At 69.3% G+C, this 26,971-nt stretch overlaps 6 protein-coding genes across 19 annotated transcripts in view; 5 read left to right on the forward strand and 1 right to left on the reverse strand.

Annotated features, from left to right (window-relative positions):
• The window catches only part of UBAP2L (ubiquitin associated protein 2 like), a 29,953-nt gene extending 27,107 nt beyond the window's left edge, over window positions 1–2,846 (forward strand). For 4 of the 9 annotated variants that reach the window (XM_080570271.1, XM_080570273.1, XM_080570276.1 and 1 more), the window contains 4 exons: window positions 379–446; window positions 716–913; window positions 1,359–1,409; window positions 1,929–2,846. In XM_080570271.1, the coding sequence (XP_080426397.1) occupies window positions 379–446; window positions 716–913; window positions 1,359–1,409; window positions 1,929–2,024 (413 nt within the window). In that variant the 3' untranslated portion in view covers window positions 2,025–2,846. Of the gene's footprint in view, window positions 1–378; window positions 447–715; window positions 914–1,066; window positions 1,091–1,358; window positions 1,410–1,928 lie in introns of those variants that run through there. The other 5 variants (XM_080570275.1, XM_080570279.1, XM_080570277.1 and 2 more) reach the window with 3 other exon arrangements.
• Window positions 2,847–3,101: 255 nt separating this feature from the next.
• HAX1 (HCLS1 associated protein X-1) lies at window positions 3,102–5,136 on the forward strand. 2 transcript variants are annotated; one of them, XM_080570281.1, is made up of 8 exons: window positions 3,392–3,577; window positions 3,661–3,851; window positions 3,946–4,061; window positions 4,167–4,212; window positions 4,295–4,410; window positions 4,539–4,689; window positions 4,779–4,922; window positions 5,014–5,136. In XM_080570281.1, the coding sequence occupies exons 1-7, from the start codon at window positions 3,525–3,527 to the stop codon at window positions 4,895–4,897; spliced, it is 792 nt and encodes a 263-aa protein (XP_080426407.1). In that variant the 5' UTR covers window positions 3,392–3,524; the 3' UTR covers window positions 4,898–4,922; window positions 5,014–5,136. The 2 variants fall into 2 exon arrangements, with proteins under 2 accessions (XP_080426408.1, XP_080426407.1); XM_080570282.1 differs by lacking the exon at window positions 4,779–4,922 and having other exon boundaries at window positions 3,102–3,577.
• A 153-nt stretch (window positions 5,137–5,289) lies between these two features.
• Window positions 5,290–7,870, forward strand: AQP10 (aquaporin 10). Of its 3 annotated transcripts, XM_080570286.1 has the most exons (6): window positions 5,290–5,838; window positions 6,573–6,699; window positions 6,833–6,970; window positions 7,108–7,226; window positions 7,301–7,518; window positions 7,601–7,870. In XM_080570286.1, exons 1-6 carry the CDS (start codon window positions 5,734–5,736, stop codon window positions 7,788–7,790), a joined length of 897 nt encoding a protein of 298 aa, XP_080426412.1. In that variant the 5' UTR covers window positions 5,290–5,733; the 3' UTR covers window positions 7,791–7,870. The 3 variants fall into 3 exon arrangements, with proteins under 3 accessions (XP_080426412.1, XP_080426410.1, XP_080426411.1); XM_080570284.1 differs by having other exon boundaries at window positions 6,573–7,226; XM_080570285.1 differs by having other exon boundaries at window positions 6,573–7,226; window positions 7,604–7,870.
• A 205-nt stretch (window positions 7,871–8,075) lies between these two features.
• ATP8B2 (ATPase phospholipid transporting 8B2) lies at window positions 8,076–18,150 on the forward strand. Of its 3 annotated transcripts, none has more exons than XM_080570270.1 (27): window positions 8,076–8,241; window positions 9,065–9,123; window positions 9,852–9,965; window positions 10,126–10,224; window positions 10,442–10,503; window positions 10,635–10,707; window positions 11,043–11,113; window positions 11,304–11,383; window positions 11,605–11,763; window positions 11,847–11,935; window positions 12,010–12,206; window positions 12,904–13,112; window positions 13,314–13,357; window positions 13,438–13,603; window positions 13,684–13,872; window positions 14,037–14,152; window positions 14,306–14,470; window positions 14,550–14,661; window positions 14,791–14,896; window positions 15,007–15,151; window positions 15,232–15,415; window positions 15,602–15,825; window positions 16,161–16,244; window positions 16,511–16,756; window positions 16,891–17,029; window positions 17,128–17,258; window positions 17,358–18,150. In XM_080570270.1, the coding sequence occupies exons 1-27, from the start codon at window positions 8,211–8,213 to the stop codon at window positions 17,643–17,645; spliced, it is 3,582 nt and encodes a 1,193-aa protein (XP_080426396.1). In that variant the 5' UTR covers window positions 8,076–8,210; the 3' UTR covers window positions 17,646–18,150. The 3 variants fall into 3 exon arrangements, with proteins under 3 accessions (XP_080426396.1, XP_080426395.1, XP_080426394.1); XM_080570269.1 differs by lacking the exon at window positions 8,076–8,241 and adding an exon at window positions 8,343–8,489 and having other exon boundaries at window positions 14,797–14,896; XM_080570268.1 differs by lacking the exon at window positions 8,076–8,241 and adding an exon at window positions 8,344–8,489.
• A 1,186-nt stretch (window positions 18,151–19,336) lies between these two features.
• On the forward strand, window positions 19,337–22,897 carry IL6R (interleukin 6 receptor). The gene is made up of 10 exons (XM_080570283.1): window positions 19,337–19,495; window positions 20,387–20,626; window positions 20,735–20,858; window positions 21,004–21,188; window positions 21,259–21,419; window positions 21,514–21,658; window positions 21,738–21,778; window positions 21,874–21,958; window positions 22,042–22,150; window positions 22,231–22,897. Exons 1-10 carry the CDS (start codon window positions 19,414–19,416, stop codon window positions 22,424–22,426), a joined length of 1,368 nt encoding a protein of 455 aa, XP_080426409.1. The 5' UTR covers window positions 19,337–19,413; the 3' UTR covers window positions 22,427–22,897.
• A 942-nt stretch (window positions 22,898–23,839) lies between these two features.
• SHE (Src homology 2 domain containing E) lies at window positions 23,840–26,687 on the reverse strand (the record flags this gene model as incomplete). The annotated part of the gene is given in 6 exon segments (XM_080569743.1): window positions 23,840–24,344; window positions 24,807–24,926; window positions 25,025–25,175; window positions 25,263–25,559; window positions 26,503–26,569; window positions 26,571–26,687. Coding segments are annotated over 6 exon segments (939 nt in total). The 3' UTR covers window positions 23,840–24,157.
• Window positions 26,688–26,971: the final 284 nt, after the last annotated feature.

Here is a 26,971-nt window from a genome sequence, read left to right on the forward strand (position 1 = left end):
ATGCCGTTGCCTGTTTCGTGGCCAAGGAGCTCGCAGGCCCTTCCTGCCAGTGCATCATGCCTGGGGGGTTGTTTAATTTGCTGCATCCTCTCAGCTCTTCTCAGAGTTCTTTTCTCAGCTTTTCAGGAATTTGTGTTTCTCTGAGTGGCAACAGGCCCCTGACTTTTTTTTCTGGATGCTTTCAGAAACTACCATTGTTCGGAGCGAGAGAGTTTGCCCTCGTGCTGGCACACTGCACCTTGGCCTTGCCAAGGCTCTGCTCCCTGGGGGATGTCTCCCAGTCTTGGCAGATCGCCGGGCTGCTCGCTGCCACCTGGTGCTGGCTCTGCCAGCAGCAGCTCCTGCTGAACCCTAAGGCTGGTGTTTCCTTCTCCCCAGGTGTATCTGTGACATCCAGTAACACAGGCGTGCCGGACATCTCGGGCTCTGTCTACTCCAAAACTCAGGTGGGTGCCTGCCGTGCGCCGCTTTGCTGGGGAGCTCAGGCACTGCCTCCCTGGGTGAGGGGGGGTCTCCCCTTGGAGCCCATGGACAGGGAGAAGGGAAACGCTTGGCCTTCCCGCACTTAAAGCAATTCTGAGCCCAGGGAGGGCTGTGGGTAGAGAATCGGTCCGTTCTCTGCACCAGGCACCGGCTCCCTTGCCAATGACTTGCGTTGGGAAGGGGAAGCGTCCCGGTGCCTGGCCTTACTCCGCCGTTGGTTTCTCCCTCTCAGCAATCCTTCGAGAAGCAGGGATTTCACACTGGAACCCCGGCAGCCTCCTTCAACCTGCCTTCGGCGCTGGGCAGCGGCGGCCCCATCAACCCGGCGACGGCGGCGGCGTACCCCCCCACCCCCTTCATGCACATCCTGACCCCGCATCAGCAGCCCCACTCGCAGATCCTCCACCACCACCTGCAGCAGGACGGGCAGGTAAGCGGCCCCCCCGCCCCAGGGGTACCTATACCCCTCGCTGGGGTATCTCTAGGGCTCTCGCTCCCCCGGCCCCCCCTCTCCCTCCCTCCCTCACGCCCCGCAGCGGACACATGCGGACACGCGGTGACACGCACATGCACATACACACAGGGCCGATGAGGACGAGGTGAGGAAGGCCCCGGGGTGCGCTCCGCTGGGGGGTACTCGGCACAGCCCCTTGCTGCTGGGCTGTACCAGGTACGGTCGGGTAGTGCCCCTTCACGCAGACATGCCTGGTCCGTCCTGACCTCCCCGGTCCTCGGAGTGGCGGCTCCGCAGGCCGTAAGGCAGTTAAAGGGGTTCCTCGCCACAGCCACGACCCCGCCGTAGCTTTCAGGTCTAACCGTGGATTTCTATTGTCATAGTTTGTCCCTTTATTTTACATATCCTGGTACTGCAACAGCTTCCATATTTGCAGATGATACTGTGCTGCCAACGCCAGCAGGAAGATCAGGTAATGAACCTCTCTGATAATGCATTGCACTTGCCCTGGGGTCTCCCCCCGCCCCTAAGGCCCCCCAGGCTCACGTAGCCCCCTCCTTCCCCCCCGCCCCGTGGCCCCGCCAGGCGAGGAGAGAGGCCCGCAGTCAGTATGTGCACACACACACACCCGCGCGCACAGACACACACCCCCGTGCTCATCCCCTTCCCCTCTCTCCCCCCGCGGTGCGGCCGGGGCCCTTGCTGCCGCCACTGCTCCGGAGGACGGCACCAAGGGGGGGGGACAGCGGCACGGCGCCAGGGTCTCCGGTTGCCCGTGCGGGAGGCAGCCCGTGCCCCCTGGTGCCGGAGGCCGCGGGGAGCTTTGCGCTGGGCTGAGGCGGGTCAGCGAGGAGCCGTAGCCCGCAGCGCCCGGGGCCAGCGGTGCCAGCGTCACCCTGCGGAGCTGCCCGGGGCTGGGACCCCAGGGATGGCAGCGCCCGCGCCCCCGTGCTAACCCTCTGCTTCTCCTCCTTGCCCCCCTTCCCCGCAGAGCGGCTCCGGGCAGCGCAGCCAAGGCAGCTCCATCCCCCAGAAATCCCAGGCCAACAAGTCTGCCTACAACAGCTACAGCTGGGGCGCCAACTGAGGCCGGGGCGGCCCTCGCCCACCACTTGCTTCCGGATGAGTCCCACGGAGCCGACGCCGACGGATGCGGGGAGGAGAGCGCCCTGCGCGGGGCAGTGCCCGGGCCCCCACGGCCCCCGGGCAGGGCAGGGCGGGCCGGCAGGCGGCTCCGCGTTGTCTGTTTTCAGCCACCTTTCCTGTTGTATGTAATATAGAATTTGTATTTTTTCTTTTTTTTTTTTTTTTTTCCTCCTCCTCCTCTCTCTGCATTCAGATTCTGAATCGTTTGCCGTAGGGGCCTTTTTTGGTTTTTACTCCTTTCTCCCTCCTCCCCCTCCCCGCACCTCCTGCTGCCCCAGAACCTCTCGGATCCAAAGGAGTGGAAGCTGCGAGTCGCCTACAGCAAACCCCCTTATTATTAGGAATAAGAACAGTAATTGATATGAACAGCATTGTAAGATGAATTAGTTGAAGTGTTTTTTTTGTACCGTGTTCTAAATTTAATGGATAAATGTGTCTTGTATATAAAAACAAAAACCCCACGCCGTCCTGTAGTTCTCTCATTTCCGTACCCCCGCCCCGCTGCTCTCTGCGACCACCCCCAGGAGCTGGGGAGGGCCCCCCCCATTTTCTGTTCTCCCTCCACGGGCCCCGAGCGCAGGTCCTGCCCCCCCTGCACGCTGTAAGTATCTCCTGCTTCTCCTCTACTTTTGGTCTTTTTTTTTTTTTTTTTTTTTTTTTTTTCTATGCAGTCCAGATCTTGTATTTTTCAGTTCAAACCGCTCACTTCAACTGCAGCCCCCGTGGGGGTTATTTACTGAAGAGAATAAAGATCACAAAGCGACGTGTGTCCTTTCTCATCCCTCCCTGTGCCCCGGGGGGGGCAGCGCTGGCCCCGGCCCCCCTGGGCTCCCCCCGGTGGGACCCTTCTCCCCTCGGGCCCCCCGGGCTCCCAGCACAGGGACGTCACCGCCTGGCCCTGCTCCCCCTGCCTCGGGGGCCGCGCTCTGGTGTTACTGGGGTTACTGGTGTTACTGGGGCTGCTGGTGGTGTGATTGGGGTTACTGGTGTGATTGGGGTTACTGCTGTGTTACTGGGGCTGTTGGTGGTGGTATTGGGGTTACTGGTGTGTTACTGGGACTGCTGGTGGTGTTGCTGGGGTGGCCGCTGTGTTACTGCTGTTACTGGTGTGACTGGGGCTGCTGGTGTTACTGGTGTGGTGTTATTGGGGCTACTGGCGTTACCGGGGCTGCTGGTGCTACTGGGACTGCTGGTGTTACTGGTGCTACTGGGGCTGCTGGTGTTACTGGTGCGCTACCGGGGCTGCGCCCCCCGGCAGGCCCCAGGCCCCCTCCGCTCCCGTCCCCTCCCCAGCAGCGCCGGGGCCGGGCCGGGCCGTGGCGGGGGGGCTGCGGGGAGGCCCCGAGCTCTGTCCCGGCCCCGTTCCCGTTCCCGGTGCCGGTGCCGGGGGCGCTTTGCGGCGGCGGCGCTTTGCGGCTGCGGCGCTTCGCGGCCGGGCCCGATGAGCTTTTACGACGCCTTCCGCGGCTTCTTCGGGCTCCCGGGGGGCCGCAGGTACCGGGACGGGCCCGGGACCCCCCCCCAGACTCCCCCCGTTCCCCTTCCCGGTCTCAGCGCCCCCCCCCCCCCCCCCGCAGGCCCCGGGAGCCGCTGTTCGGCGGAGCGCCGCGGGACGAGGACGGAGACGAGGACGCCGAGGGCCCCCCCCGGCCGCCGCCCCCCGATGGCTTCGGCTTCGGCCCCGGCGGCCTGGAGGAGCTGCTCCGGGACGCGGGCGAGCTCCTGGGCGTCTTCGGGGGGGCCTGGGCCGGGCCCCCCCCGGCCATAGGTGGGAACGGGACCGGGGCTGGGCACCGGGGGGGGCCTCGGTGGAGCCCCCAGGCCCGGTCTCAACCCCCCCCGCCCCCGGTTGTGCCCCGCAGAGCCCCCCCTGCCCGGCCCCGGCCCCGGGCGGCCGCTGCGCGACTCGATGCTGAAGCACCCGGACGGCCCCGAGGGCGCCCGAGACCCGGCCCGGCCCTGGAGCCCCCTCCCGGGGGTGCGTGGGGGGGCCCTGCCCTGCTGGGGGGGGCCCTCGGGTGGCGGAGCACCCCCCCACCCCGGGCCCCGGGCTCCAGTGAGCGGTGCTGGCTTTGCCTTGCAGCTGGAGGTCGCTCGCCCGGCCCCCCCGGAGCGCAGGGAGGACCGAGGTGGGTGCGGGGGGTGCCTTTGGCAGGGGGGGGTCGGGGCCGGGCGCCCCTTCCCCGCGCTCACCGCGCGGCCGCCCCACAGATCTGGACTCGCAGGTGTCCTCGGCGGGGCTGGGCACCATCCTGAGGCCCGACGAGCCCCAGCCCCGCTCCTACTTCAAGAGCGTCTCCGTCACCAAAGTGACGCTGCCTGACGGGGTGAGTGTGCTCTGCCCTGTGCCACGGCGGGGGTGCCCCGTGGCGCCGTGTGGGTGCCCCATGATGCTTTGTGAGTGCCCGTGACACTTTGTGGGTGCCCCGTGCCACGGTGCGGGTGCCCCGTGCAGGCGGTGGAGGAGCGCCGCACCGTGCAGGACAGCCACGGGCGCCGCGAGACGACCGTCACCCTCCGGAGGGGCGACCAGGCCTTCATCACCACCACCAAGGAGGACGGGACGGGCAAGGACTGCCGCGAGGAGGTGCTCAACATGGATGACCGTGAGTGGGGCGCCGAGGGGGGCTGGGCGCGGGAGGGGTGAGGGGAGCGGGACGGCGCCCTGCGAGCAAGCCCCCCCTCTGCCCTCCAGGGGAGCTGGCGCAGTTCGCAGGCACGTGGCTGCAGCAAGACGAGCTCCACGCTCCCACCCTGAGCGACCCCTCGTCCGTGCTGGGCACCTTCTTCCGTCGCTGGTTCTCCGGCTGGTAGCCCTGCCCTCCTGGCAGCTGCCCCCGTACGTGAGAGGGGCGTGGGGGGGCCGGGGGGGCTGCCTGGCCTTGCCCGGGGCGGGCGCAGCCCCTTCTCACCGCCCGTTTTCCTTGCAGGTGGGTCAGGTCCTGCTGGGACGCAGCGGCTGCGCTGGGGGCTGCCCCCCCTTCTGGGGCACCGCCGCCTTTTGGGGGCGAGCGTGTATATGTGTACAGAGCAATAAAGTCTATTTATGCTAACGGTGGCATGCGAGGCTCCTTCGGGCGCGGGGTGGGCCGGGACCCCCCCAGGTTTGGAGGTGGGGGTCCCACTGCAGCTCCGGGGGCTGCCCTGTGGGTGCAGACACCCACGGGGCTCCTCTGCCCTGGCCCCGTGCCCGCGCTGCTCCCTGCCCACCTCCCCCGCCCACTTCATCGCCTCCCCCGGGCCCTTCTCGAGGGCCCTGGGAGCACTTCCAAGGCCTTTTCATTAGCGCTGCCTGCGGCTGTGGCTTGGGAAGGGACCCGGCGGAGGAAAGCAGTGGCTCTCCAGCTGGGGAGGCTCCCACACCGGGACGCGGGGCAGGGCGGACTTACACAAGCCAGGACTCGGTGCCCCGCGGCTGCCGGGGAATCCTCGGGGGGCTCCAGCACCGCAGGCAGGGACGGGTGGGAGCAGGGACGCGGCTGCTGCCCACGGCCCCACGCGGGACTCTGGTCCCTGCGAGGCGTCTCCCCACTGCATCTCGCAGCCCTGATTGGTTTAAAGTCTGCGCGTTATCATCCACCCCAGCCCGGGGCTCATAAAATGCCACAAGGAGCCGGTGCTGCTGCCACTGCCCCTGCCTGGCCGGCCCCATGGGCTCCCCGTCCTTCTTGAAGAGGGCCCAGGCCCTGCTCCACGTCCAGAACCAGCTCCTGCGGGAGTGCCTGGCCGAGCTGCTGGCCGTCTTCGTGCTCATCGTGAGTGGGGCACGGGGGCTGCGGGTGGGCTGGGGACGGGGCCAAGCGCGGGGCGGCCACCGCTGGGGTCCTGCAGCCGCGCGGCTGTGCTGCGCCCCAGGACGGGGACGGGATGGGGCTGCCTGGGGGGGTGGCTGTGCCGTGACTGACGGTGACCCCAAACCCGCCTCACCTCCGGCGTGAACCCTGGTCCCACGACGCCTGATGCACCCTCTGCTGCGGGCGCTCCGGTGTGATAAGGGAGCGGGTGCTGCCACGTGTGCCTGAGGGAGCAGAGCTGGGCAACGCGTGCCTTGATGCCTCCTGCCTCGAGGCAGGCAAAGGTTGGGCTCCAGAGCTGTGCTGGGCACTTGGGACGGATCCAGCAGCGGTGAACGTTGGCACCGCAGCTCTGCCAGCGCCCCCCAGCCCCGACGTCTCCCTGCAGAAGCAGATGACTCAGTTACTGATAATATTTTTCCCTCATCATCGAAAACACGAGCGAGGGCAGTAACTGCAGCCCTGCCTGGCCTGTCCCGCGTGGGCAGCTGGAGCCCAGAAAACGGGGGAGCCCCGCGCCCAACCACACAAAACCGCGGAGACTGCAGGGGAAGAGGCACCGGGGCAGCGCGTGGCACGGGGTGGTGTTGGTCCAGCCAGTGGCCGCAGCGCAGGGGACCACGGGTGCTGCGCAGGGGCTCAGCGAGGGGCCGGGGGTGTGGAGGCGGTGGTGGAGCCGTGCCCCTCTCTCCCAGCTGATCACGCTGAGCGGCTCGGCGCAGATGGTCACCAGCTCCGGGACCAAGGGGAACATCCTCACCTCCTACCTGGCGGGTGCCCTGGCTGTCATGGTGGCCATCTACACAGCGGGGGGAGTCTCTGGTGAGGCTGGGGTCCCTGCGCTGCTGCGGGGGCTCTGTTCTGCGCTCCCTACGCTCGCCCCTCCAGCACCAGGCTGCTGTCGGCTCTGGATCCTTCAGGCCCCCCGCTCCCAGCCCCTCTTCCCCTGTTGCAGGAGCTCACCTGAACCCAGCTTTCTCCCTCTGCATGTGCCTGCTGGGGCAGCTCCCGCTGTGGAAATTTCCCATTTTCGCGGCCGTGCAGACCTTGGGATCTTTCATCGCCGCCGGAGCCGTCTACGCCCTGTACTATGGTATGCAGAAACCCACATGCACCCCGGCACTCTGGGGACAGGGTGTGCACGGGGCGGGTGTGCTGCTGGGGTCCTGGCTCTGCGTGTGCCCTCCACCGAGGGGTCACCGGCACGCGTGCACCGGCTCTGCCCCGCAGACGCCATCCAGTTCTACAGCAACGGGACCCTCGCTGCCTCCGGCCCCCTGGAGACCGCCTCCATCTTCGCCACGTACCCTGCCGAGTACCTCTCTATCTCCAATGGTTTCTTGGACCAGGTGGGTGCCAGCCCCGCGGCTCCCTGCTGGGGTGCTGGCTCCCGTGGCGCTGAGCTGCCGTGCCGGCCCCGCAGGTGATGGGCACGGCGCTGCTGATCGTGGGCATCCTGGCCATCACCGACACCCGCAACAAGGGCGTCCCCAAGGGCCTGGAGCCGGTGGCCGTGGCCCTGCTGGTTTTCTCCATCGAGGTCTCCATGGGCTCCAACTGCGGCTGCCCCATGAACCCCGCGCGGGATTTCGGGCCCCGGCTCTTCACCTACGTGGCGGGCTGGGGCGCGGAGGTCTTCAGGTGGGTACGGGGGGACACGGCGAAGGGTGTGTGTGGGGGGGCGGCACGGACGCCCCCGTGCCCACGCTGCCCCGGTCCCCAGCAGGGACAACGCCTGGTGGTGGGTGCCGGTGGTGGCCCCGCTGCTGGGGGCGGCCATGGGCACGGCGCTCTACCAGCTCCTCGTCGCCTTCCACCACCCGGCGGAGGACGGCGGCGGCGGCGCCCGGGGGGCCAAGCGGGACAACAGCAGCACCGCCATCCCCCTGGGAGCCGGGCCCTGGGACAAGTGACAGCGGGCAGCGGCGCGGCCCCAATAAAGGAGCCCCGATGCGGGCACCGTGTGTCTGTGCTGGGGGGCACCGGGCGGGGGGAAAGGGGGGGGCACCGGGAGGAGGGGGAACCGGGGGGGTGGGCACGGGGCAAGAGGGGGGGGTCACAGCCGTCGGGCCCGGCCGTGGGGGCCTCGACGGCCGCCCCCGAGCCCCGCTCCCCGCCGTGCCCCGGGGTCCGTCCCCCCCCCCTTCCCCGGTCTCTCCCCGCCGCCCCCGCATCACTTCCGCCGCCGCCCGCCGACCGGCGCCGCCGCGGCCATGGGGCGCTGAGGCGGCGGCAGCGGCAGCGGGGCCGCAGCGGCCACGGCCCCGGCCCCGGCCCCGGCCCCGGCCCGGCCCCTGCCCGCCCGCTCCCCATGGGCTGCGGGGCCGCGGGCCATGGAGCGGTGCGCGGCCCGCCGGGCCCCAGGTGAGCGGGGCGGGCCCCGGTAGGCCCCGGCGGGCCCCGGTAGGCCGCGGCGGGCCCGGTGCGGTCGTTGCCCCGGCAACGCGGCGGCTCCCGCAGCGGCGGGGCGGGGCGGGGCGGGCCCGGGGCACCGGCACCGGCACCGGCCGCGCGGGATGGCGCCGCCGGGGCGCGCCGCGGGCCCGCAGCCATGACGGTGCCCCGGGAGATGCCCGAGAAGTGGCCGCGGGTCCGGGGCCCCGGGGGGGCAGGTGGGTGCCGGCCGGGCCGGGACCGGCACCGGGACCGGGACCGGGCCGGGCCTGCGGGGACGTGCGAGGGAGGGGGAGGAGGAACGGGGCCGCAGCGCCGGGGGGGCCCAGAGCAGGGCCGGGGGTCCCGGGGGTGCAGGGCCCGGGGGGGCCCAGAGCAGGGCCGGGGGTCCCGGGGGCGCAGCGCCGGGGGTCCCGGGGCTGAGGGGGGGGGATGCAGCCCGGGTGGGGGTCTCACGGTGTGCAGGGACAGGGCTGGGGCTTTGGGGCCAGGGGGGATTTGGGGTGCAGGTGAGTTGGGGGGGGTAATAGGAGAGCCTGGGGGGGCAGTTGTGGGGCTGAGAGGGGGCAGTTCTGGGGCTGGGGGGGCAGTTCTGGGGCTGGGGGGGCAGTTCTGGGGCTGGGGGGGCAGTTCTGGGGCTGGGGGGGCAGTTCTGGGGCTGGGGGGGCAGCTGTGGGGCTAGGGGGGCAGCTGTGGGGCCAGGGGGGCAGTTCTGGGGCTGAGGGGGCAGTTGTGGGGCCGGGGGGCAGTTGTGGGGCGGGGGGCGCGGGGCTGAGGACGCGCTGTGTTGCAGAGGAGGAGCGGCGGGTGCGAGCCAACGCGCGGGAGTACAACGAGAAGTTCCAGTACGCGGTGAGTGGGGGGCCCCGGCAGCACCCCCGCGGCTCTCCTGCCGGGGTCGGGGGCTCGGGGGTCTGGGGTCCGGGCCTTGCGTTGCCCACCGGGTGGGTGCAGGGGGCTGGGACTAAAAATAGGTGTTTGTCCCTGAGGAAATTGTGCTGACCAGCCGTTAACGCCCTGGAGCTGCGGGGCCGGGGCTGGAGGGGGGCATCTTGTGCTCGCAGGGGGTTACGCGGCCCCCAGCAGGGTCCTGACCCCCCCCAGATCTGCCTGCGCCCCCTCCCCGGTCCTGGAGCACCGAGGTCTGGCTAATTAACGAGCTTCCGGAGCGGCCGGGGGAGGGGCAGCGCTCACCTTGGCCTCCCCCTCCACGCTGGAGGTTATTTCTGGCTGCTCCAGACCAGGCCCTGCCTCGGCCTCGCCGCCTGGGAGGCCCTGGAGGCTCTGGGCCTGGGAGGCCGCTGGGGGGACTGGGAGCCGCTGGGGGGACTGGGAGCCACTGGGATGCTCTGGAGGAGGAGGCCAGCCCCGGGTACCGGCTGGCGGCAGAGGCAGAGGAATCGGCTTCTCGAGGAAGATGCCACAGCGTTAGGACTAGGGCAGGAGCCGGGGGTCTGGGTTTATATCCAGAGCCTCCAAATCGGGGGTGAGCCGTGCCGCAGCCCTGCCCCAGAGCGATGCTGAGAGCCGCGGGGCCTCGGCGACTCCTGAGCCTCGCTTCTTGGCTGCTGCGTCCTCAGAGCAACTGCATCAAGACCTCCAAGTACAACATCGTCACCTTCCTGCCTGTCAACCTCTTCGAGCAGTTCCAGGAAGTGGCCAACACCTATTTCCTCTTCCTCCTCATCCTGCAGGTGAGTGTTGGGGGCCCGGAGAGACGGGGGTCCCTGCGCTGTCCTCCCCGGGCCGTGCACCCGGGGGCCCAGGGCACGTCCTGCCCCTGGGGAGCTGCAGGGTTGGTGGCGTGGGGCCGGGGCTTGCCCTGGCCCTATAACTCCCTCTCCCCGTCCCCAGCTGATCCCGCAGATCTCTTCGCTCTCCTGGTTCACCACCATCGTGCCTTTGGTTCTTGTCTTAACCATCACAGCTGTCAAAGATGCCACCGACGACTACGTGAGTGCTCCCCGTGCGCCCCTCTCCCCGGGGCTGCTCGCCCTGTGTCGGGCACAGGGACTTGGGGCTGGGCGGGGGGCTGCGAGCCTGGGGTGGGTGCACGGTGCTGCCCGGTGGAGGCGATGCTGGGGCTGTGGTGGTGGTGGTGGGGGGCAGCGGATGCAGGACCCCATCCCTAGTGTGGCTGACGCTGCTGTCTCTTCCCTTCTGTGCCCAGTTCCGCCACAAGAGCGACAACCAGGTGAACAACCGGCAGTCTCAGGTGCTGATCAGTGGAGTGTGAGTGTCACGGGGACAGGGCCGCCGGGGAGGGGGCACGGGACCCTCGCGGGATGCAGCCCCCTCCGGAGGGGCACGGGGAAGCGATGCTGCTGGCTCCCGTGTGACGCCGCCCCGCTGTCCCTCTGCAGCCTCCGGCAGGAGCAGTGGATGAACGTCCGCGTTGGGGACATCATCAAGTTGGAGAACAACCAGTTCGTGGCAGTGAGTTTGGCCCCGAGATGAGCACGGCCCTGGCTGGGCAGCGCGCGGGGGACACGGGTCTTTCTGCCCACGCTGCTTTCGTGCTCCTTTGTCATCTCTTGGGGCTGAGACTGCGGGGTTTCCTGAGGCTGGAAGTTGCATTTAGGCTGCGTTTGAGGTCTGGGGATTTGTCTGACACGGGCACTTCAGGCAATGGCATCCAAGTCAGCCCCAGAGACCCTGCTGGCCTTAGCTTCTGTAGGGCAGGGCTGCATCGGAGGGCCAGGAGCTTCCCCGAGGAAGGCAGAGGGGAGCCCCAGTGCCAGCGCAGCCCTTCAGCGTGTCTCTCCCGGCAGGCTGACCTCCTCCTCCTCTCCAGCAGTGAACCCCATGGGTTGTGCTACATAGAGACCGCGGAGCTGGATGGGTAGGTAACTCCCGCTCTCCTTGGGTGCCGGCAATCCCTGGGCCACGGGTCGCAGGGGAAGGCAAGAGGTAGGAGTGAGATCAGGCTGAAGGCAGGGTGGGAGCTGCTGGGGGCCCAAAACTGGGGAGCATCCCTGAGTTTCTCCCTGCCAGGCTGTTGCTAACCCTGCGCAACGCCTCCTTACCCACAGAGAGACCAACATGAAGGTGCGACAAGCCATCCCCGTGACCTCGGAGCTGGGTGACACCAGCAAGCTGGCCCTGTTTGATGGTGAGTACCTGAAAGCAGCGCTCTGTGATGGGGCGGCTCTCGGGTGTCCCCCTCCGTCACTTGGCTTGGGTCCGCCTTGCTCCTGGAGAGACCAGGACCATCCGTGTGATGCTGCAGTCCCGTGGCTCAAAAAGGGTCTCTGGGGAGGGTGCTGGGAGCACTGGGATGGAGCTGGGCAGGTGGGGAAGGTGTGTTAGAGCTGAGCTGTCCTCTGCGTCCAGGCGAGGTTATCTGTGAGCCCCCCAACAACAAGCTGGACAAGTTCGGCGGGACGCTGTACTGGAAGGAGAACAAGTACCCCCTGAGCAACCAGAACATGCTGCTGCGGGGCTGCGTCCTGCGCAACACGGAGTGGTGCTTCGGCCTCGTCATCTTCGCAGGTGGGCTGGGACGGCCTGCCACCGCTGCCCTCCGGGGAGGGGAGAGAAGGAGGGGACCCACCGACAGCTTTCCCTCTCCCCAGGTCCCGACACGAAGCTGATGCAAAACAGCGGCCGGACCAAATTCAAGCGGACGAGCATCGACCGGCTGATGAACACGCTGGTGCTCTGGGTGCGTGGAGAGGGAGCTCGGGGGGAACCCGTCCCTGACCCGGCTGGGGCTCTGATGTCCCCTCCTGTCCCCAGATCTTCGGGTTCCTGGTGTGCATGGGTGTGATCCTGGCCATCGGCAACGCCATCTGGGAGCACGAGGTGGGCGTCTGCTTCCAGATCTACCTGCCCTGGGACGAGGGGGTGCACAGTGCCTTCTTCTCCGGCTTCCTCTCCTTCTGGTCCTACATCATCATCCTCAACACTGTGGTGCCCATCTCGCTCTACGTGAGGTAGGGCAGGGGCTGTGGGGCTGGGCTGTGGGCGTGCGAGGGGCAGGCGCCAGGAGCAGGGCTGGGGAGGGGAGACGGGGATGGAGACCCCGGGGCAGGGCTGCGTGCGCGGGGCGGGCGCGGGCTGCTCTCCTGGAGATGGGCCACATCTGCCCTTGGGGATACCCCAAGACCTGAGGCCCTGCAGGTCCCTCGGGGCCCCCCTGGCTGTGTCTGTCTGGCTGCTCATCTCTCCCTGCCCTGGCTGCATGCTGGTTATTTTGCTCTGCCCTCCTGCAGCTCCCAGGCTCCTGCACTGTCCCCTTCTCTCTCTCTTTTAATTTCTCTCTCTTTTCGTTCCCCAGCATGGGTTCTGTCACCCTTAGCCCCGAGGTAAGAACGTGTCGCCCCCACCCCTCCCACTAGCTCATTGCTGTCTGCCCTGGGGGCTGGGGAGGGGGTTTTGGGGCACGTAGGTGTGTGAGAAGCTCGGGGAGCCCTGCGAGCTGTCCCCTCCGTGTCCCTGGTGGCGGCTGTTGGCAGGAGTGGGTGCGGGCCAGCCCCGGGGAAGGGCGCGGGAGACGGAAAGCAGCGTGGGGCCCTGGGTGCCAGGGTGCCCCCGGGGCTGGGGGCCTGGGGTGGGCGTGCGTGTGCCCATCGTTGGCTCAGCAGAGCGTGCTGCCCTCCCCGGTGACACCTGGCTGTGCCCCCCACGCAGTGTGGAGGTGATCCGGCTCGGGCACAGCTACTTCATCAACTGGGACAAGAAGATGTACTGTGCCAAGCGCCGGACGCCAGCCGAGGCCCGGACCACCACCCTCAACGAGGAGCTGGGGCAGGTGGAGTACATCTTCTCCGACAAGACCGGCACCCTCACCCAGAACATCATGGTCTTCAGCAAGTGCTCCGTGAACGGGCACAGCTACGGTGAGCGCCGGGGATAGGGATGGGGCCGCCTCGGGGCGTGGGTGCACCGGCTCCTCTCCCGCAGATGCCTTGGGGCAGCCGTTTCCTTCTCCCGGGGGAGATGGGGGGATGAGGGGGGCCATCTGCAGCGCCGTGGGGCTGTTCTGTGGCACTCCTGGGCGTCGATCCCTGCCTCGGTTAACTCCGTGCCCTGGTTTGCAGGCGACGTGCAGGACGTGCTGGGTCACAAGGCAGAGCTGGGAGAGGTAAGGGTGCTTCAGGGCCGCTGCCCGCAGTGCTGGTGGCCATGTGTCATGGATGTCACCCTGTCCTCTCCCCCTGCCAGAGGCCAGAGCCGGTTGATTTCTCCTTCAACCCGCTGGCGGATCCACGGTTCCAGTTCTGGGACCCCAGCCTGCTCGAAGCTGTCAAGCTGGGGGATCCCCACGTGCACGAGTTCTTCCGCCTGCTCTCGCTCTGCCACACCGTCATGTCCGAGGAGAAGAGCGAAGGTGGGCGAGGAGGGCAGCACCTGCCGGCCCAGCTCGGGAAGGGCACCGGCCCTGATCCCCGTGCTGTCCCGTGCCCCCAGGGGAGCTGTTTTACAAGGCTCAGTCCCCAGACGAGGGGGCGCTGGTCACGGCTGCCAGGAACTTCGGCTTCGTGTTCCGGTCCCGCACACCCAAAACCATCACAGTGCACGAGCTGGGCCGAGCCATCACCTACCAGCTGCTGGCCATCCTGGACTTCAACAACATCCGCAAGCGCATGTCTGTCATCGGTGAGGTTCTGGGCACGGCACCGGGGCTGCGGGAGGGCTGCAGTGGGGCCGGGGTGCTTGGCTCTGCGTGGTGCGATGTGGCTGTGGAGGAGCACGGCTGGGGCCTGGAGCAGGGCCTGCTCCTGCACCCCTGAGCCTGGCAGCTTGTCCCCTGCTTCCCGCAGTCCGCAGCCCCGAGGGCAAGATCCGGCTGTACTGCAAAGGCGCTGACACCATCCTGCTGGAGCGGCTGCACCCCACCAACCAGGACCTGACGAATGTCACCACTGACCACCTGAATGTGAGTGGGGCAGGGGGCTGCCGACAGGGCTGGGAAGGGCAGGGGGGCTGCCCAGAAGCGCTGAGCCTGGGCTGTGCCCCGTCCTTGGGGGGAATTAAAGTCTGGGAACGCTGCTGGGGGTCTGCCTGCGTGCCCAGCTTCAGCTGTTTGCAGGAATATGCCGGCGAGGGGCTGCGGACGCTGGTGCTGGCCTACAAAGACCTGGAGGAGAGCTACTACGAGGACTGGTCTGAGCGGCTGCACCGAGCCAGCGGGGCCCCCGAGGCCCGTGAGGATCGCCTGGCTCGGCTTTACGATGAGGTGGAGCACGATATGATGGTGCGTGGGCTGGGGGACTGGGCAGGGAGGTGGCCGGGGGGCAGCCCGTGCTGACCCCCTGCCTGTTTGGATCCCACAGCTGCTTGGAGCCACTGCCATCGAGGACAAACTGCAGCAGGGGGTCCCCGAAACCATCGCCATCCTGACGCTGGCCAACATCAAGATCTGGGTGCTGACAGGGGACAAGCAGGGTGAGCCACTGCGGGCGGGGAGCTACCGGCGGGTGTCTGGGCTGGTGGGAGATGAGAACATCCATGGGCTGGATCCTGCCATGCGGAGGGACACAACCCCCCGCTCAGCCCCTGGCTCCCTGTCCCCAGAAACAGCTGTGAACATCGGCTATTCCTGCAAGATGCTGACCGACGACATGACCGAGGTGTTTGTGATCACGGGCCACACGGTGCTGGAGGTGCGCGAGGAGCTCAGGTGAGGGCAGGGGGGCAGGCAGAAGACACCCGTGGGGCACAGCTCAGCGTGGGGGAGCTGTGGGGTATTAGGGTACCCCGAGTAGAGCCCCCCGACCTCTCTCCCCTCAGGAAAGCCCGGGAGAAGATGATGGATGCGTCACGCTCCATGGGCAACGGCTTCTCCTACCAGGAGAAACTCTCCTCCACCAAGCTCACCTCGGTGCTGGAAGCCATCGCGGGCGAATATGCCCTGGTCATCAACGGGCACAGCCTGGTAGGGCCTGGGGAGCGCTGGGCCGGGCGCCCCGCCTGCCCCTGCTCTTGTCCCCGACTGTCCCCACGCTCTCCTTGCAGGCCCACGCGCTGGAGGCGGACATGGAGGTGGAGTTCCTGGAGACGGCGTGTGCCTGCAAGGCCGTCATCTGCTGCCGTGTCACGCCCTTGCAGAAAGCCCAGGTGGTGGAGCTGGTGAAGAAGTACAAGAAGGCCGTGACCCTGGCCATCGGGGACGGCGCCAACGACGTCAGCATGATCAAGAGTGAGTCCCGGAGTCTGGCGAGCCATGGGAGGGACGGGTCCGTCCTCGTGCTGTCCTGGGGCCTGCTGGAGCCCCCGTCCTTGCCCGTCTGCATCGTGCAGGAGCACGATCCAGCCTGGGGGGAGCTGTCACTGTCGCCTGTGCTCCTGGCAGGGCCCTGCTCACCCCACGTCTCTCTTTCCACAGCTGCTCACATCGGGGTGGGCATCAGCGGGCAGGAGGGCATCCAGGCGGTGCTGGCCTCCGACTACTCCTTCTCACAGTTCAAGTTCCTGCAGCGGCTGCTCCTCGTGCACGGGCGCTGGTCCTACCTACGCATGTGCAAGTTCCTCTGCTACTTTTTCTACAAGAACTTTGCTTTCACCATGGTCCACTTCTGGTTTGGCTTCTTCTGCGGCTTCTCGGCACAGGTGAGTTACTGGCTCCGTGCTCATCGCAGGGTCTGTGCGCGAGCTGCGCCCTCAGGAGCGTGCCCCAGTCCCTGGGGCGCCTCATCCTGCACCAGCAGGCAGAGCCTGGGCTCCTTCTGGAGCACGGCACGGTGCTCGGTGCTCGGAGCCCGTGTCACAAGGGCTGCCAGACGGTGGCAGCAGCACCCCACGCTGCTCGGGTTGGGCACCCACAGGCGCTGGGGGTGGCTCCTGCGTCCCCGCTCTTTGGGGACTGTGGGCACGGGGACGTGTGGGCTGGCTCAGGCGTGGGGCCCGCAGGTCTTGCATCCCCCTGAGCCCTCCATCCCACGCAGACCGTGTACGACCAGTACTTCATCACGCTGTACAACATCGTCTACACCTCGCTGCCTGTGCTCGCCATGGGCGTCTTTGACCAGGTACAGTGGGGTGCGACGAGGCCGGGGGGTGCTGAGGGGGTGTCCGGGGGGCACAAGGAGCTGGTGCTGCTCTGCAGGGGCTCCGGGTGCGGCTGTGGGAGCTGCCCAGGATCCGTGCTGCCCCCGCCTGGCGTCCTGCGGGAGGAAAGGCTGCTCCGGGCTGGGCTGGGCTGTCCTTGTCCCTGCTGCTGGCGGTGGCAAAGGCTGGCTCGGCCCCAGGCTGCCTGGGGCTGGAGGGAGGTGCCCAGATTGCTGCGTGCCCCCAGGACGTGCCGGAGCAGCGGAGCATGGAGTACCCCAAGCTCTACGAGCCCGGGCAGCTGAACCTGCTCTTCAACAAGCGGGAGTTCTTCATCTGCATTGCCCAGGGCATCTACACCTCCGTGCTCATGTTCTTCATCCCCTACGGCGTCTTCGCTGACGCCACCCGTGACGACGGTGCCCAGCTGGCCGACTACCAGTCCTTTGCTGTCACCGTCGCCACCTCCCTTGTGATCGTCGTCAGCGTGCAGGTAGGGAGGGAGTCCTGTGCTACGCCGGGAGGCGGCCGTCGCACCGAGGGCACGTGCAGTGAGGGGCCTGTGGCCATGCTCAGGGCACCCTGGCTGTCCCTCGAGCCCTGCCTCCTCCTTCCCCTCTCTGCCAGATCGGTCTGGACACGGGCTTCTGGACGGCCATCAACCACTTCTTCATCTGGGGCAGCCTGGCAGCCTACTTTGCCATCCTCTTTGCCATGCACAGCGATGGCCTCTTCCAGATGTTCCCCAACCAGTTCCGCTTCGTGGGTGAGTCCCGGGGGGCCGAGCACTGCTCCCCCCCGTTCTGGGGCCCTCAGGCAGGGCACTGTCCCCGCCAGGCCGTGGCTCATGCCTCCCCCCGCCAGGTAACGCGCAGAACACCCTGGCGCAGCCCACCGTCTGGCTGACCATCGCCCTCACCACTGTGGTCTGCGTCATGCCCGTCGTTGCCTTTCGCTTCCTCAAGCTGGATCTGAAACCTGAGCTCTCAGACACGGTAAGCCCCTGGGGGGAGAGCGGGGGGAGCGACGGAGAGCCGCAGTGCCTCCCCCCCCGCTACACTGACGGTGCCCCCGCTCCCTGCCTCTGCCCCCAGGTGCGCTACACTCAGCTGGTACGGAAGAAGCAGAAAACCCAGCACCGCTGCATGCGGCGCGTGGGGCGCGTGGGCTCGCGCCGCTCCGGCTACGCCTTCTCCCACCAGGAGGGCTTCGGGGAGCTCATCATGTCGGGCAAGAACATGCGCCTCAGCTCCCTGGCGCTCTCCGGCTTCGCCGCCCGCCCCAGCGCCAGCTGGATCGAGACCCTGCGCAAGAAGAAGGGCGGCGAGGGCAGCACCGCCTGCAGCCCCAGCGGCGCCGCCGACAAGACGCTCAAGGTGTGAGGCTGGGGGGGGGGGGGTCGCGTCCCCTCCCGTGCGGACGAGGGGGGGTCCAGCCAGCGCCAGCCTGTGGCCTCCCCCCGGCTCCTGTGCCCTCTCTCCACGCAGCCATGAGCCAGGCCCCCTCCTGGGGATTCCCTGGGGGGAGCAGGGGCCGTGCGGGCCCGGGTGCTGAGGTTTGGAGGAGGCTGGACTGTTGCAGTGTAACCAAAAAAAAACCAACAAAACAAAACAAACTCTTCCCTGTCCCTGCGCTGGACAGACGGACGCTGGCCCCCGGCAGCGCCCCACGCCCCCCGGGGCACTTCTCTATCAGTATTCACCTCCACAGCGTGCAAACACCCCGATCACACGCGAATGTATCATGCCAGAGCCACCACCACGGGCAGGGCGCTGGGGGCCCAGGGGGCAGCACCCTGCGCCCTGCCCGCTCCCCCCACCCCTCACCCACGTGTCTTCTTTTTATATATAAAAGGAAAAAAAAAAGAAAAAAAAAAAACAACAAAAAGGAAGAAAAACCCTCCAAGTTTACAGAGCGCCTCGTTTCTCTCAGCGTTGGCACAGCTGGTTAGGGAGAGAGCACGGGGACGGGGGGGACGGGGATGGGGGGCAAGGTCCCTGCGGGTGCAGGGGACGTCGCCGTCCTCTGCCACTCGCTCCCGCGTGGGCACCAGAGGGAGAGGTCCCTGCAGGAGAGAAACCCCTGCAGGGTGACCCCTAGGCCAGGCTCTCAGGGCACGGGACCCCCGTGGGGCGTGCGGTGGGAAAGGGGAAGCGGCCCCTGGCGCCTTCCTGCTTTCTGCGGGCAGGAGCCCGAGGCCCTGCGGCGTTTGCACGCTGCCGTGATTCACTCCCACGCCGGGGGCTTGCACAACCCTGGGCCTCTGCTTCCTTCTCCTTTGCCTTGGGACCTCTCCCTCCTCATCCTCATCCTCGCGGGGCACCCAGCCCCCTGGGCAGCCAGGGCCCCTCTCCCATGGGGACCTCGTGGCATCGTCCCCTCCCCTGTGCTGCCCCTTGGGGTGAGGGTCTGGGGGGGCCGAGCAGGGGGGGGACACCAGGGGGACGTCCCCATCCCCTCCGTGCCCTTCCCCAGGGTCGCTTTGTTCCTTTTCGGCCTTCTGGGAAGGCGGCAGGGCCGGGGGGTGCCGGCCCCCGGGACCGCTCCGTGCTCATACCAAAGAGGAAACAGTTCAGGACCGGCTTTGGCGGGGTCTAGAGTCTATTTTTGGGGGCGTTTTGGTTTATTTTCTGGTTTTCTCGGGGTGGGGAGGGGTGGGGACGGGCGGGGGCCGAGGACCGTCGCGTATAATTTATTACACATTTCTATACTTGCCGAACTGTATCATTTTATGGGTACACAGAGGAAAATAACCAGCTTTTTATATGCATATATCTATATCTATATATATATATAAATGTTCTCAGCAGCTTCTGCCGTGTCTCTGTTTCCTGGCCCGGTGCCGGAGGGGGGGGGACGGACGGGGGGGCCGCAGGTGCCGCGGGCCAGGTACGGGGCCGGGACCCCCCCTCCCGGGGCTGCCCCCGGGGGTGGGAGGGGGGCACCGGGGGGCACCGGCGGGGGGGGTGGGAGAGGGTCCGGGGGGGGGGGGGTGGAGGCACGGGAGGGGGGCGGATCCGCCCCGCCCCGCCTCGGTGCACGTGCGGCCGCCCCCGCGCCGGTTTCACAACCGCGGGGCCCGGCAGCGCCGCCGGCGGTTCCCCGGGTGCGCTCCCGGCCCGGGGCCCGGCCGCCGCTCGCCCCGGGCGCATGGCGGGGCCGCTGCTCCCCGCCGCGCTGCTCCTCGCCGCCGCCGCCGCCGCCGCGCCCCGGCGGCCCTGCGGCCCCGCGGGTGAGCGCCTCCCGGTACCGGGACCTGGGACGGGACGGGGGGGGGGACCGGGGCCTCCCGCAGCGCCCCCACCCCGGTACCGGCTCGCGGGGCCGCCCCGCTTCTCTCCGGGCGCTGCCCGAGGGGGGTCGGGGCGCTCCCCACCGCGGTCCCGGGGGCTGCGAGCTGCGGGCGGGCGTGTGCCCGGGGCTACCGGCCCCGTGAGAGCACCGGCGGGGGGGGGGTCGGGGCTGGGGCCGGGGCTGGCGGGGCTCTGGGGGGGGTCCTGGGGACTCTGGGGGTCCTGGGCTTTGGGGGTGCTGGGCGCCGGGGGTTTGGAGCTCTGGGGGTGCTGAGCGCCGGGGGTCCCGGGCGCTGGGGGCTCTGGGCGCTGGGGTCCCTGGGGGTCCTGGGCTCTAGGGGCGCTGGGGGTCCCGGGCGCTGGGGGTGCTGAGCAGCGGCCCCGCTCCCCGCAGCGGGAGCTGGCGGAGCTGCCCGGTCCCCGCTGACCTTTGCGGCCGGCCCGGGAAGGAGCAGGGGCAGAGCTGCCCTTGGCGGCCTCCCTGGCCCCAGCCCAGCGCCCGGCCCCGTGCGCAGCCCAGCGGCCTCGCTGCTTAACCCCTCCGGCACCGCCCGCGGCCCCCCCCCCCCCAACCCCCGGCCCCCCAGGCCCCCGCTTTCCTCCGGCCACGCTTCCACCTCCTGGGACCCCCGCCCGCGTCCCCCCCGGCGGTGCCCGGCTCAGCCGGGGAATTGCCAGCTCAGCAGGAGCTGGCGCCCGCTCGGCGCTGGCCGCAAATATTGACACTGAGCGGCCTCCGGGTGGAGGCAGCAGGTGGACAGGGAGGGGGGGGGGGGGACGACACCCGGGGGGGCCTCGCCTGACCCCCCCCGTCCCCGCCTCGCTCCCAGGGCTCTCGCAGGACACGGTGCTGGGACGCCCGGGAGCCAACGTCACGCTGACGTGCGGGGCCGAGGGGCCGCTGAACGGCACCGTGGCCTGGAGGATGGAGAAGCGGGCGCCGGCGGGGGGCCGTTGGCTGGCGGGGGGCCACGCGCTGCTCCTGCAGCGGCTGCGGTACGAGGACGCGGGGCTCTACAGCTGCCACGCCGGGGGCCGCACGCTGCGCACCCTGCGGCTGCTGGTGGAAGGTGGGTCCGTGCCGGGGCAGGGGCTTCCCTGGAGCATCGCCCGCTCTGGACACCCCCCGTCCTCCCCGTGCCCCTGCTCGCTCCCTCCAGCGCCTCCCTGCCTTGCAGAGCCCCCCGAGACCCCCCACGTCTCCTGCTACCGGCGCAGCCACGACAAAGACGTCCTGTGCGAGTGGCGGCTGCGGGCGAAGCCGTCCCCGGGGACGCGGGCGATGCTGTGGGTGAAGCGGAGGTGAGCACGCTCTGGGGTACCCACGGGGGGTCAGCCCCCCGCCTGCCCGTGCACCCCCCTTTCCCGCGAGCCCTTTTCCTGATGCCAGATGGGGCCACCCCGTCCCCGGCCGTGCCACGTCCCCGGCCAAGCCGCGTCCCCGCAGGTTCACGGTGGAGAACGCCACGGAGCAGCGGTGCCGCTTCTTCTCCAAGGCGCAGAAATTCGTCTGCCGGGTGAAGGTGCCCCCCAGCGTGGACGACAACAAACCCCTCGTGGTGTCCACGTGTGTCCGCAACGCCGCGGGCGGCTCGGCTGGCGAGGACAAAATCATCACCCTCAGCAGCATCCGTGAGTGCCGGCTCCCCCCTGCGCTGGGCAAATGGCGCGGCGCCGGTCCCTGAGACCCCTGTGCCCGCAGTGAAGCCGGACCCCCCCCTCAACGTGACGGTGGAGGCGCTGGAGAAGGCCCCCCAGCGGCTGCGTGTCACCTGGACCTACCCCTCCTCCTGGGACCCCCGCTTCTACTGGCTCCGCTTCCAGGTCCGCTACCGCCCCGAGCCCACCCCGACCTTCACCGAGGTGAGCCCCCACCCCGAGCGGAGCGGGACCCCGGGGCCGCTTGGTCTGTCCTGTCCCCCCCCGCCCCGGCTCACAGCACCCGTGTCCCCGCCAGGTTGACCAGGTGACAAGGACGTGGCTGGACATCCACGACGCCTGGCGGGGCACGCGGCACGTGGTGCAGGTGCGGGCGCAGGAGGAGTTTGGCCACGGCGCCTGGAGCGAGTGGAGCCACGAGGCGGTGGGCACCCCTTGGACAGGTACGGGGGGGGGCCGTGGATGTGCGTGCCCCTAGGCTGTGCCGTGGTCCCCGTGTCTCACAGACCTCTCACCTTGCAGACCCCAGGGACATCACCGAGATGGGGCCCTACAGCTCGCAGGTAGGACGTGGCGTGGTGCCCCCCCCCGTGTCCCCCTGCACGGCGCTGCTCGGAGCTGCCCCGTCCTACCGTGTCCCCCCCGCTGGCTCTTGCAGCTCCCCACGGAGGATGGTGCCTACGGCTACGGGGCCACGCTGCCGCCCGAGCTCTTCGGGGACGATGCTGCTGACGGTGCTGGAGGTGAGGCGAGGGCTGGGGGCTTTGTGAGGGGCTGGGGCCCCCCCCGGTCCCGCAGACGAGCCCCTGTCCCCTCTGTGCCGCAGGAGCTGTCCTGGAAGCCAGCACCCACTCCGTCGCCTACCCCTACCCCTTCCTGGTGGCTGGGGGGAGCCTGCTCCTGGGCATCGCCCTCTTCATCGCCATCGTGGTGAGGTGAGTGCTGGAGGGCGGGGGGGCACGTGGGGGGGCTCCGCCGGCCCTCTCTGACGTAGGGCTGCTCTCCCCTCCCGCAGGTACAAGCAGACGTGGCGGCTGGGCGTGCGGCGGGGGGCCAAGCCAGCGGGCGAGGGGCAGCATGCGCTGGTGCCCCTGGGCCCCCCCAGCCCCAGCTCTCCGCTCAGCGCCACCCCCCTGCTCCCGCCGGCCACCCCCCCTGCGCCGGGGCCCCTTCACGTCACCAACTTGGACTATTTCTTCTCGGGCAAGTAGCCGGGGGGAGGACGCTGGCAGACACCCATGGGTGAAGCTGGGGGAAGAAGTGGGGGGGGGCCCGGTGCTGGCAGCTCTCCCAGCCCCCCAGTGCCCTCCCCAGGCTCTGGGGCTCGAGCAGCCCCTGCAGAGCGGGATCGGTGCCACCCCCACGGGGAACCGACCCCTCTGGGTCCACGGCCAAGCTGGGGTGGCCGGGGGTTAAGGCGCTGGAAGTGCCGGAGCGTGAGAACAGGGCCGCGCTCGCCGGCGGGGCTGGGTTTGGGGTGGTGGCGCCGGGGGTCCCGTGGGGAAGGGCTGAGCCCCCCCCCCGCGCCCGGTGCCGCGGGAATGGGAGGGCCTGGCTGGATCAGCCCCATCCCTCCGCCGCCCTGGCCCTGTGCAAAAGTTTATTTTTTTGTTTTTAAAGCACGTGTCGGGGCCACGCGGCACAACGCGCCTCCCAAATAAACGCCCGGTGATTCGAACAGAGCAACCTCGTGAGGCTGCTTGTTTGGGGGGGGGGGGGGGGGGGGGGTCTCTGCAGCCCCTGTTGTTGGAACGGTACCGGCGGTGCTGGGGGGAGGCAGGGCTGTGCACCCCCTTTGTCTGTGCCCTATGCCACGTACCCTGTGCCAGCTGGTGCCCCCTAATGCCCTGCATCCCGGGGCCGTGCCCCCGGCAGCAGCCCACCCCGCGCCGCGTTGTGCAAGGCCCTGGGGAGCTGCAGCTGTGCCCGGGCAGGAAACCGCAGGGCGAGGGGAGCGGGTGCCCGAGTGCCCTGGGGACGCCGCGTTCCCCGCGGGCCGGCCCCGCTCTATAAAAAGCCCAGCAGGATGCAGAGGGGGGTGGGGGGGTTGGGGAGGAGGGGAGCCCCAGGACCCCCACCCCAAAAGCAGGGGGGCTCCGGTCCACGCTCGCTGCCCTGGCTTTGGGGTTGTCGCCCATTTCCGCGCTCCGTGGCACCCAGCTCACCCTGGGGTGCCCTGCCACGTGCCGTCCCCCCCACCCCCCCACCCCGGGGCTGTTCTGCCCTTGTTCTCCCGCGCCCCGATGTTGGCCCCATCCGGGGCTGTGCCCTGGGGTCAGCCCCAACGGCCCCGGCCCGGAAACCTGCCCTGGTTTCGGCAGCACCCGGCGCTGTGCGAGGCAGACCCTCGTGCTGAGCCTGTCCCACGCGGCCACGCAGGGTGCTCAGGGCAGGATCTGTCCATGCCCCAGCCCCACTTGGCATCCCTGGGGGGCCTTGCCCCCCTGCAGCACATTCCCCCCCCCCCCCCCCCCCAGAGCCCCATCACTGCCCTCTCCCTACACCCCCAGGGTCTGCTCCCAGCCCCATTCTGCGCTACTACGACCCCCCCCCCCCATCCCCACCCCTGCACCCTGGGGACCCTTCTCCCCCAGCCCCCCCCAGCCCCATCCCTGCCCACCTCCTCTCAGCCAACGAGTTTATTTCACTACTTTGTTACACGGCCCTGTAACGACCCGTCCCCCACCCCAGGGTGTGTTTGGCAGGGGGGGCTGCACCCCCACCCCCCCCCCCCCAAGGGCCCCGAGCCCCCCCCGTGGCCGCATCCATCCCGCGGGGAGGCCAGCGCAGCCCTGCCAGAGTCCAGCGGTGGGCAGCAACCACCGGGCAGCCCCAGGGGCTGGTGGGCGGGGGGGGGGGAACAGGACACCGCTACAGGACCCCCCCCCATGGCACGCAGCCCCCTGCCCCGTGCCGGGGTGGCAGCCAAGTCCCAGCGGGCGCTAGTGCAGCTTGCAGTGCACGGGGTGCAGCAGGGCCATGTGCTCGGCCCCCTTGAAGGGCAGCTTCTCGGTGGAGTAGTAGTGCACGACCTCGGGGATGCTGGCGAAGGCGCCGCTGGCCTGGCTGAGCGTGTACTTGTTGTCCTTGGTCTGCGCCACGATGATGTGCACGCAGCCCTGGCTGGTCCTGCGGGGGGCCGCGGGGGGTCAGCAGGGGGCTGGCAGCCCCCCGGCGCCCACCCACCCACCCACCCAGCGCGGGGTCCCAGCCCGGCCGCTCCGGGGCCGCATCCACCCCTGTTTGTTCCCTTCCCGCTCCGATTGTTTCGGCTCCAGGGGCTCCGCTTCCTCAGGAAGGAAATGCCGCCAGCGCTCCCGACAATGCGCCGCAGGCGGGGAGGGGGACGCGCCGCCCCCCTCCCCCCCCTCCCCTTCCCCTCCCCAACCCCGGGCAGCTCGGGGACAGCCGTGTCCCCTTGGTGGGGTAGGACGAGGGGGGTGCCACCCCCCAGACACGGGCGCTGCCCACCCCACTGGGTTGTCCATGCATAAAGTGGTAACACCTGTGACCCCTGTGCTGCCACATCCCTCCGTGCTGGGACCCCCCCCCCGTGCCAGGACGCCCCCCCATGGCTGCAGGGCCACTCACTTGAGCGCGATGGAGTACTTGCCGCTGCCGGTCTCGCTGGTGCGCACCAGGTACCCGGCCTCCTTGCACGCCTGCAGCCGGGTCTCAGCCTCGGCTCGGGTGATGGCCCCGTGGTACCACCTGCGGGGGGACACCGGGGGGCCACTGAGAGGTGACCCAGCCCCCCCCCCCCCCCCCACCGCCACCACTTCCCCACGTGGCTCGGCCTCGTGACTTACGGCTGCTTCTCCAGCGACAAGGCGGGATCCACCCGCTCGCCCTCGCCGTGCTCCGCGCTCGCCGGCTTCAGCATCTTGGGGGTCCAGCTCTTCTGGCGGAGGTGCTGCCGCGGCGCCTCCTCCTTGGGCCGCTCCGAGCCCTCGAACTGGACTGGGGAGTGGGACAGGGGGAGAGGCGTGAGCCCCTGCTGCCCCCCACGCCCACCCGCAGCCCCCCCCCCCCAGCCCCAGCCCTTACCCGACAGCGCCTTCACGATCTGCTCCTTCTTCCACTCCCAGGGCTGCTCGTACTCGGCCGCCGGGCGCTCGTCGTTCTCGGGCAGGCGCCCGTCCCCGGCCCTCGCCTTGCGCTCCGGGGTGCCCTCGCCGGGCTCGTAGGGGGTGTCGTAGAGCTGCGGCCCCTTCCCCGCTGCCTCCTTGCCCCCCGGCCGCTTGGCAGCCTCCACCTTGCCCCCCACCTCCCCGGGCTCGCTGGGGCCGTCCAGCAGCAGGATGGCTTTGACCAGTGGGTCCTTGGAGCCCCGGCGGCGGATTTCTGTGGGGCAAAAAGCAGGTGGGTTGGGGAGGGGGCTGCAACCCCCCCCCCCAACCCCCATAAATGCTGCCCATGGGGAGGGATACGCGGTGGGGACCCCACGTGCCGGGGGTGGGAGGAGCCGGGGCAGGAAGGAGCCCATCCCCGTGGCGCCCCGGCCGCCGTCGCGGCCCCGAAGCGCTGGCGCCGCCGGCACAGACGCCCGCCCGCGGGGCCGCCGGGATCCCGGAGGAAGCGGCGCCGTGGCTGCAGGATGCTACGCCCCAGCGCAGGGGCGGTTGAACAGGGGCTCGCCCCCCTACACACACACACCTTGGGGACACCCCCCAGTGGTCGCCCCCAGCCCCATCTCCCCTTCCCCAGGGCTCCCCCTTCCCCGACCCCGTTCGCCCCTGACTCCACCAACACCGCTTGGACAAACAGCCCAGGCTGCCCTGCACGGAAAAAAACCATCAGCAGCAAATCTTTTATTTCAGCTTCCGGCCGACTCAGTTCCTGTTATTCTGTCCAGCTGTGCGGCCTCCTGGGTGGAGCGGGGGTCGCCGGCCTGGGGGGCACGGCCAAGGGGCGGCGGGGGGGACCCGAAGCCGGGGCGGGTGATGGGAGCGCAGCGGGGTCCCCATGGGGTGGGGAAGGGGTGCGGTGGGGCCGGGTCCCCCAGCACGGCCGCATGGCAGCGCCCAGCCCCGGGGCTTCGTACGGGCCCCGTGCACCCTCCCCAGTGGCACCAGGACTTTGCACCGGCGGCCGTGGGTCAGCGCCCGGCCGGGGCAGGCCATCGCCGAACCCGCGCCTTATCTCTCCCCGTGCAGCAGCAGGAAACAGAAGAGCGGCTTTCCTGTTCCCAAAGCCTCCCGCGCCGGGTGGGTCCCCGCCTGACGGCCCCCGGTCCTGAGCGGTGCCAGCACCGCTGCCCCCCGGCCCGGCCCGGCGCGGCACGCACCTGTGATCATCTGCTGCGCGTCGTAGGGCTCCATGTAGCCGTCGTTCTCCCCCAGCCGCTCGGCCTCCCCGCTGCCCCTTGGTGCGCTTGGCGTCGTAGGGGTCAGCGTAGTCCTCCAGGATGATGACCTGGCGAGGGACAGGCACCGGCTGAGGGGACTCGGGGGGGGGGGGGGGGGGTCCCATAGTGGCGATGGGGACGCTGTCATAGTGTGCCGTGGTGTCTCTTGGCAGGGGGCAGGGACATCCCTAGGTGGGATGGCGAGGAGTGGGGTGCTAGCCCCAGGTACAGGGCGCTCACTGGGGACGTGGAACATGCCCACGAGTGGCACCTTTTGGGGGGGGAACAGGGGGGGGGGGGCGGGGGGCAGCATCCATCCCCCTGCAGTCCAGGACTCAGGGACATTTTCGGGTGACACTCAGGAAGCAGCAGGGCTCAGACCCCCAAAGGCCACCACAGGGCTCCATGG

Source organism: Anser brachyrhynchus, assembly GCF_964034855.1.
Source record: "Anser brachyrhynchus genome assembly, chromosome: 28".
Classification (NCBI taxonomy): domain Eukaryota; kingdom Metazoa; phylum Chordata; class Aves; order Anseriformes; family Anatidae; genus Anser; species Anser brachyrhynchus.

Excerpts from the sequence above, each read along its gene's own strand:
- HAX1 (XM_080570281.1), top strand. The coding sequence starts at position 3,525 with ATGAGCTTTTACGACGCCTTCCGCGGCTTCTTCGGGCTCCCGGGGGGC. Across the intron at positions 4,213-4,294 it reads GGAGCGCAGGGAGGACCGAG|ATCTGGACTCGCAGGTGTCC; the intron begins GTGGGTGCGGGG and ends GCCGCCCCACAG. Across the intron at positions 4,411-4,538 it reads AAGTGACGCTGCCTGACGGG|GCGGTGGAGGAGCGCCGCAC; the intron begins GTGAGTGTGCTC and ends TGCCCCGTGCAG.
- AQP10 (XM_080570284.1), top strand. The coding sequence starts at position 5,734 with ATGGGCTCCCCGTCCTTCTTGAAGAGGGCCCAGGCCCTGCTCCACGTC. Across the intron at positions 5,839-6,572 it reads TGGCCGTCTTCGTGCTCATC|CTGATCACGCTGAGCGGCTC; the intron begins GTGAGTGGGGCA and ends CCTCTCTCCCAG. Across the intron at positions 7,519-7,600 it reads TGGGGCGCGGAGGTCTTCAG|CAGGGACAACGCCTGGTGGT; the intron begins GTGGGTACGGGG and ends CCCGGTCCCCAG.
- ATP8B2 (XM_080570268.1), top strand. The coding sequence starts at position 8,429 with ATGACGGTGCCCCGGGAGATGCCCGAGAAGTGGCCGCGGGTCCGGGGC. Across the intron at positions 13,604-13,683 it reads GTCCGAGGAGAAGAGCGAAG|GGGAGCTGTTTTACAAGGCT; the intron begins GTGGGCGAGGAG and ends CCGTGCCCCCAG. Across the intron at positions 14,897-15,006 it reads GAGGTGCGCGAGGAGCTCAG|GAAAGCCCGGGAGAAGATGA; the intron begins GTGAGGGCAGGG and ends CTCTCCCCTCAG.
- IL6R (XM_080570283.1), top strand. The coding sequence starts at position 19,414 with ATGGCGGGGCCGCTGCTCCCCGCCGCGCTGCTCCTCGCCGCCGCCGCC. Across the intron at positions 19,496-20,386 it reads GCGGCCCTGCGGCCCCGCGG|GGCTCTCGCAGGACACGGTG; the intron begins GTGAGCGCCTCC and ends CCTCGCTCCCAG. Across the intron at positions 21,420-21,513 it reads CCACCCCGACCTTCACCGAG|GTTGACCAGGTGACAAGGAC; the intron begins GTGAGCCCCCAC and ends TGTCCCCGCCAG.